At 37.5% G+C, this 8152-nt stretch overlaps 1 protein-coding gene across 1 annotated transcript; it reads right to left on the bottom strand.

Annotated features, from left to right (window-relative positions):
* Nucleotides 1-2445: 2445 nt before the first annotated feature.
* On the bottom strand, nucleotides 2446-8151 carry LOC144663322 (uncharacterized; the record flags this gene model as incomplete). The annotated part of the gene is made up of 3 exons (XM_078524218.1): nucleotides 2446-2808; nucleotides 4267-4329; nucleotides 7926-8151. Coding segments are annotated over 3 exons (471 nt in total), but the record flags the coding sequence as incomplete, so codon positions are not given.
* Nucleotide 8152: the final 1 nt, after the last annotated feature.

Raw genomic sequence — 8152 nt, 5'->3', positions numbered from 1 at the left:
TTTCACGGGTTAAGCAAAACCACTTTACGTTCAATCTTTCTTACAAATTTCCTTTATTGTCAAATGGTAACAAAATCCTACCTCTCCCTTTTTAAAGGCAACGCTCGCACGATCGTTTCCTTTCAGCGAAACCGACTCATGGATTCTCAATAGAAAACGCTGGGAGTCTTATAAGATATTGACATAAAAGAGGGTACTGAAGGGGTAAAATGCGAATTAGGATTTGGATTTCCCATTTTTCGTCGGGAAAATGCAGGGATTTGATGTCCAGTACTGGGGCTATCATCAAGGACTTGAAAAATGATCTTGAAAAGCATCTTAATGGCACTGTCAAAGTTTAATTTTGATTTCTCTGTCCCATATTCCAATTAACTCGTTTTTCAAAGGTAGACCAGGGTCAACAGCACGTCATACAAGCGAGTTTGCCACCGAGTAGGACTGGGAACTAACTACAGGAATAAATGAGACCGAGATCAAGCTTAGCACAATAGCAAATCGCAGCGAAGAAAACAAAGAAAAATACTCCTGCAAACTTAGAAAGGACTACTTCAATATATAACGAAAGAGACAAATGTGGAAAATTTGGATTTTTAGAAACTCACAAATACTATTAAAGGCATTCTGGTAGAATATCTAATTATAGTTGGGTGTTTTGAGTTAATGTTAGGTACATAGCAAGGTAAGTGGCTTCTGGAGGGATAGTTCCCCGGGAAAATTTATTTTTTAAAAAAAAACTCGGAAATACTATTTTAGGCATTCTGATAGAATGTTTGCACTATTATAGATGTCATTGAATGAATAATTTAACCATGACCCACCTTAATGCAGTGCATTATTTTTCCTGACCCGCCCTTTTTGACATGTTGAAAAATAGTGACCCACCCCCCCCCCCCCAATTTTTCATAGCACCTCCCCTCCCCCTGTACTTTATGACCGGTCCTTAAGCAGACATCTTGGTCTGTGTAAAACAATTACGAGACCGCGTAACGTATACTGTAATGTATATCAGGCTAAAACTAGATGTCACGCTACAAGATAACGTAGTTAACTCTTACTATAACGGACACCTTCGGGACCACAATTTGGTGTCTGCAATAGAGAAGTCCGTAGTAGCGGGAGTTATTTTCAGTAATTCTTGTTCGCCGGGACTAACTTCTGTCCGTAGTAACGGGGTGTCCGTAATAGCGAGGTGTCCACATGGCAGGAGTTGACTGTATAGGTTAATTTTTTGACAAATTTCCTGAAAATTAGTTAAGATCCCCTTGGAAACGTTATCGCTTCTGCATGCACCATAGCGGTTGCCATGACGTGGTGTTGCTTGTAGGCAACGAATCCTAAATAGCTTTCAAAGCAATCTCGTTCCCACAGCGTTCCTCCTGACCACAACACTGGTCGGTAGGAACGCATTCGCAAACAATAGTGTCCTACGAGGGTCCCTGTACCGTGGTTTTCGAGGATACATAAAAGTACTGTAAGTTATAACCTGCACAGAACTGTTTATTTCAAAGCCTGTTTTTAAGTCGCGGACAGAACATTAACGGTAAACCTCGATCGATTCGAATTTTTAAAACTATGTTCATTTGCCTTTTTTACGTTTTTTCGTTACTAATGAAATGTATGAAAAACTTCACTTGATCACGCATGCCACCATGTCCGTAATGCAACGGACAGTAGCAAGTTCAACTGTCCAGACTATTGGGATGTGAAGGTGCGCGCATTTTTCCATGCGCAAGTACCCGCTCAAGAGAAGGTCAACCTGAACTGAAATGGGCTTGACCACTTAACAGTAATAACATGGTGATACAATACTGAAAAAGACTACTAACACCGTATTTTCTCAATTTAACATCCCCGGCGTTTATTCCAAACTTGGCTCCGTAGATCCGGCGTTTATTTGAATGGTGCCGTTTATTCGAGCAAAATGTTTATTAAACAAGGGTTTTTAATCATTATTTGTGACATAAATGCATTTTGCCATCATACCTAAAGCATATTACACCTCGAATAAATGCCTGAAAGGCTTACTTACAACTCTACCTTGGAGATCCGGCGTTTATTCGGCGCCCGGCGTTTAATCGAGAAAATACGGTATGCATTTATTTTGTTCTACTGCTAAGAAAATATCACTAGCATTTCCTCTACATCAATAGTATAGAAATGAAATAAAGTAGAAAACTATCAAGTCGTGCTAAAAACTCTATCCTTGCACTACATGCAGGTAGGAAAAAAATACATATCTACACTGTACATTATAAGACTACAACAACCTCATCCACTAATTACAAGAAATAGTCCCACATATTTTACAATGCAACACTGTAACCCTGAATAAACCTACCAGTAACCCTGACCCCCTTGACAATATGCACAGTGTCACTGTCATTCTTGCAGAAATATAGTCTCGGCAAACATAAACGTATAACTTATATAAACTATATACAGCTGGAAGTAAAATAATTTTAAATTATGATTAAATCACTAGATCATTTCACCTTATTAGCTTTTCTTTTTCACTGTTTTTGTTACCAAAAACAAACAAAAAAGAATTTGTAAAAAGGTCTCCAATCAATTAACAATATTATAAGATGTTTTAAAACTACATCTGTACAAAACTACAAACAAGGTATTATGTGCAAGGTAAGGTATCCTGTCTTCTGGAGTTTGTAGATCGTGATATATTTTGTGTACTTGCTGTCTTGACATTGGACTGAAGACTGATCAGTTGGCCCACAGTAACCTTCATGGTGTGTTTTTGAAGAAGAAGGCTGTCTTTTTCTTGAAGCTGGGTTACAAGGTCTGATGACACTTCTGTTAGGAGCAGAATATAAAAACAAAGATCATATTGTGATCAAGAGTTATGTTTGTTGCTGGAAAGCAGTCATGGGAAGTCAGTCAATAGGCTACGCAGTCGAACTTCTTATTCAGACACCAAAAGGCAAGGGAAGAGTGTCGAGTGAGTGTCCATATCATGGAGGAGTATACCGAGTGAATTCTCGAGGGACACTAAGGACATTTTTCTAATTAGATGATTATTCCGCCATGTAAGATTTTTAAATGTTTTTATCTTTTACCGAATTCTTGAATTTTTATATTTCAATTATATACATTTTTTAAAGATATATTTATTAACAGGACCCCCTTTGATAGTAGTGCTTAGCACACTGACGGGGTTATCCTGTATAAATACTGTTACTTTATTGTATTTTTATTTAACTGTGCATAATAGGTAAGTGTCTGTATTATGGAGGTGTCTGTAAATAGAGGTTCAACTATAATTTCAGTGGAACATGGCTAGGCAATAAAACTTGCATTTACTCTGGATTTAAACAACATGCACATGGTTGCATTTGTTTCCTGACATCAACCAAACTTTCTGACAATTGAAAATCCGTGTTGCCAGGCTAGACTGTCTCTTTAGTCGAAAAATTTAGTTGGGCGCTTGGGCGTTCGAACCAACTGAGGCTGTCTCTCGTAGCTCAGTTGGTTAGAGCACCCAACCGGTATCTGGGAGGCCATGGGTTCGATTTCCTGTCAGGACTCAGAATTTTTCTTTGTCCCATGCTCGTGTCATTGTTGAAAAACTCATCTTCATTATTTATCACCAAGCTTGAAATTTACCATCTTCATTATTTACTACACACTTGATGATTTCGACTTTGCTGATCCTAGCAGTATGCAGGATGCATGTCACATATCAACCTAGTAAATGACCCAGCTCACCACGAGTCTCTATTATAATTGTAGCTCAGTTGGTTAGAGCGCCCAACCGGTATCTAGGAAGCCATGGGTTCAATTCCCATCGGGGACTCAGAATTTTTCTTTGTTCCATGCCCGTCTCATTGTTGAAAAATTCATCTTCATTATTTATCACCAAGCTTAAAATTTACCATCTTTATTATTTACTACACACTTGATGATTTCGACGTTGCTGATCCTAGCAGTATGCAGGACGCATGTCACATATCAACCTAGTAAATGGCCCAGCTCACCACGAGTCTCTCGTAGCTCAGTTGGTTAGAGCACCCAACCAGTATCTGGGAGGCCATGGGTTCGATTCATGTCATGTTGAACAATTCATCTTCATTAATGTTAAAGTTAATAATAGAAAGGTTTTATTAGCAGGGTAATAATTTGTCCCATTAATTTTTTTTGATTTGTTTGTTTGTTTTTTGGAGCCTGATCACAACAATTGTGAAACTTAGTCCTGTGACAATAAGTAACAATAAGGTAGTCTATGAGTGAGTATCCTGTAGTTTGAACACTTACTGTTTATCCGTAACTTAAGATTCTCCACAGCCTCCTTCAGTTGGATCAAATCCCTCTGTAACACTGAAATCAACAATGGCTTAGAGTCATCGTTTAACATTTGAAGGAATCAAGTTTGTACTACTAACACCAGTCTGTAACCATTGAGATCAGTAGCATGTGCACAGGATCCCAAGAGTGGTATATATAAGGTAGAAAAAGTAACAAGTGGAGTGAGTCAAAAACTAAAATCCAAGGCGAAGCACATTCTCACAAACTTCTTACATGTACCTGTACCACTGTGGTATTTTGCTGTGTATCACACAAGGGGGCCTGTTCATAGGCCAAGCGATTAAAAGGAAACCATGGCCCTGGTCAAGTTACAAGTACATGTAGATCTCTAAAGAACTGCTCAAACTTTACATGGAACAATTACAATTGATTAGGAAGACAAAAGCTATAGAGGTAGTTTCACTACTCAACTGTACTACTGAAATTTATAATAGCAATATTATGGCACATTTTAATTGTACATATGGTAAATAAGTTATCCCGGCCCTATCCACCACCTGGGGGCAAGGAACTAAGAAGAATAAATAAGTTATCCCTGAGGCCTTAAATTAGAGAATTTTTTAACACAAGGCTTTTTAACTGAGTTATTATATATTCCTGTGTCTGTAGAAGTGTGTAAACTCTTTTATTCACCTCCAATTGATTAACATGATTTAGAATGAAATTAAATTTGCCATTTAGCAAACTGCACTTTATCATCCAACAAAACCTTGCAGTCTAATTGATAAATAGGAGACACCTGCCTAGCCAAGTAGAATGCCAAGTTTTATGTCAGTTAAGTTTTGAGGCTGCTGGGTTTCGGTAATACAAAAATTAAACAGTAAAGTGGCAAAACTTACAAGGCGGTCAACCAGCCTTTTGTTATCACCATTTTTGCTTAAATTTGATGCACTACTAAAAGAGCAGAAGAAATACAATACTCATTGATAAAAATAAGCCATGGAATATTGCAATTCCTGAGTTTTGATTGGTAATAACAGGCCATTGTATCTGAGCTCATATACCATAGACCACAAATATGGTAGGTGAAAGCGTCAGTGATAACAGCTAGGGAGCTCAAATTTTGTAATTCTTTGGGTGTCAAAAATGTTTTTCTGTTGTGCTTGTTGGATAAATGAGAAAGTTACCATCTTATATTCAATTCATGCTAGCTAATAATAATTGTTAAATATCTGTACATGTAATTAAATTTATTTGCACAAGAAGTCTCAAGCCCGGAGGGGGTACTCGAAAAAGTTTTGTACGGGGAGGCTCCGCCCGGAGATCCAACCCCTTACCCTTTTACATACCATTTTGATAGAAAAGGTACCCCTTTTGTATACCTTTTATTGAAAAAAGGCACCCCTTTCATATACCTACATGACATCACATTTACCTAAAACGTCATTTTTATGTAGCGCTTAATAAATTAAGACGATACAGCCAAAAGTTGCGTCTGCTCGAAATATTTAATGTAAAGGCCTTTTCAAATATCATTATGGCAGATTTCCCTAGCCTTTCATATACCTAAACTTGTGAAATCCCTACCCTTTCATATACCTGGAGCCTGAAAAAGGTACCCCTTTCGGGCAGATCCTCCCCGAATAGGCCAATATAGGGAGTACCCCCCCCCCCCCCCGCCGGGATCTCAAGGAAATATAATCCTGTGTTGTTCAGCGAATTCAACTTAATTAGCAATCTCTACTGACAGGATGCCAAAATCAATTTAAGTCAGGATCTGTTACATGTGTATGGTGATTTCTTCTATCATCATGATAGATAATTTTTAACAAAAATTCTAGTTCATTTATAAACTTCTTTTAAAAAGAAAGGAAAGTCACCCAAAAAAGTGACCAATTGTGATCTAAGGATGCTAGTGTCAGTGTCTGACTAATGTCTAAATGACTGTATAAGAATTAACTACAAATAATATGTCCTGCATCACAATTTGTCACTTCAATTTTAAGGTTATAAACAAGTAAAAAATAAACAAATTGGTTAAGATCTTTTGAAAATCCTAAAAATAAAAAGCAAAAAACTGCCACAGAAAAGCCTTACAGCTCCCAAATATAGACTCTGGCCTGCAGACTTGCACAATATTTATCATTATCACTTGATGCATTTTTTTCTTTCTTTTCATTGGCCGACAGCCTACCACATGACCTGCAAATAACTGCCTACTGCCTGCTGCAAATAATATTCTGCTCATGCATACCCGGTAGTTGTGTCCATGAAACACTGGCATCTCATAACTGAGAACAACAAACTCGCTTAAACATTTTCTAAACCTCCAATTGTCGCTCATCGGAAGGACAAGTCTCTGAAAGACAGTTTAGTCAGAGCAAAAATTCCTTCCCAGATTTAACAACAACATTTAGGAGTTATATACGGTAAGGGTCGAGTGACAATATTATAAAAAAATGGCAGCTTGTTTTTCAGAGTTGTGGGAGAGCGGTTTGATTTGTCTACTTGACCCAAGAAAACAGGGAATTTAAAGGCAACAAAAATTTCCCTAAATGTACAAATATTTAGATAATATATGAATGAAAAAGAATTGGATGAAGATCAGCTTGTATTATCAAAGGCAAATGCGAAGTTATGATTTCTTCTGCATTTTTCAGTTCCTAGCCAGTTCCGATCGCAAAGGAAATTTTGCAAAATTAAACTCAGTGATTGAAGAGTAAAACAATATTGAACTCGGTTTTTGCAAAATATCGTGATTTGTAAGTAGTGAACAGATCAATTATGTGCCAACCTCATCGCATAACAATTATTTTCCAACTTTGCTTTCTGGAGTACAAATAATACGCGATATTTGTACTCCTCAAACCAGTTTAATGAGCTCGGTATTTCCTCTTGAGCATGCAAATGATAAAGACATGTTGGAAAGTCAGCATTTTGGGAAAACAAAGCATTGGATAATAAATCTCTTATTAGACAATTTAGTATGTATTATTGCTGTACACTTTTGCTCGTCATTTGTATTTTGACTCAACCTTCATGCTCACCAAAATACTGCAAGACTTGTAACAATTATCAGTGATACTACACACTAAAATGTCTAATAAGACATACCATAAAATTCCGGTTATAAGCCCTGGGCTTATACAACTTCATAAGGGTTTTTGGGTGGGCTTATAAGTGAAGGGGCTTATATCCAGGAGGGCTTATAAGCAGAAAAAATGTACCGAAACAGGCCACAGGAGTGTTGATCGAAATATGTTTTAAGTTAAAAATGCATAATACAGCAACATTTAGCCCTGTTCAGTACTGACATCTGACAGAGGTGGGCTTATATCCAGGGGAGCTTATAATCGGATGTATTTTTTGTTTCCAGGAAGATGGGCCTTTAACCGGGGGGGGGGGGAGGTCTAATAACCGGAATTGTACGGTATATACCCTTAATAGGTGCCCAGAGAACCAATCAAAAACAAGAATTTTGTTGTTGCTACTATGAGTGCAAATGTTGTATTTCGATCAGCCATGCATAGCAAACAATCAACATCATAAATACTGGGTATCAACATAATAGCAAAATTAGGTTAAATAACTTATGTCCAAAATGTAATGTAATTTTTAACACCTCCTACTATTCTATTACCGTAAATTACAGAGAATAAAGTACTTACATGTTGACCTTGAATGCCGAATAAAATTTCGTTCACTCGTAGATGGCAGCACAGCTGTTGGTCCCTCGTCCTCGCAGTCTTCCAAGTCAATGGAACGTATACGAACTTTACTTTTTCGCCACTGACCATGACCATTCCCTACATCTTCCACACGATAAGCTTCTTTACTCTCACTAAAAACAGAGTGTCCCAGATTACTAGATGTTGGCAGCTTGCCTTTTTGTTCG

This window comes from Oculina patagonica, chromosome 8, assembly GCF_052425735.1.
Source record: "Oculina patagonica isolate OP01 chromosome 8, crgOcupat, whole genome shotgun sequence".
Lineage (NCBI taxonomy): Eukaryota > Metazoa > Cnidaria > Anthozoa > Scleractinia > Oculinidae > Oculina > Oculina patagonica.
This window is presented reverse-complemented; position numbering and strand designations above follow the sequence as displayed.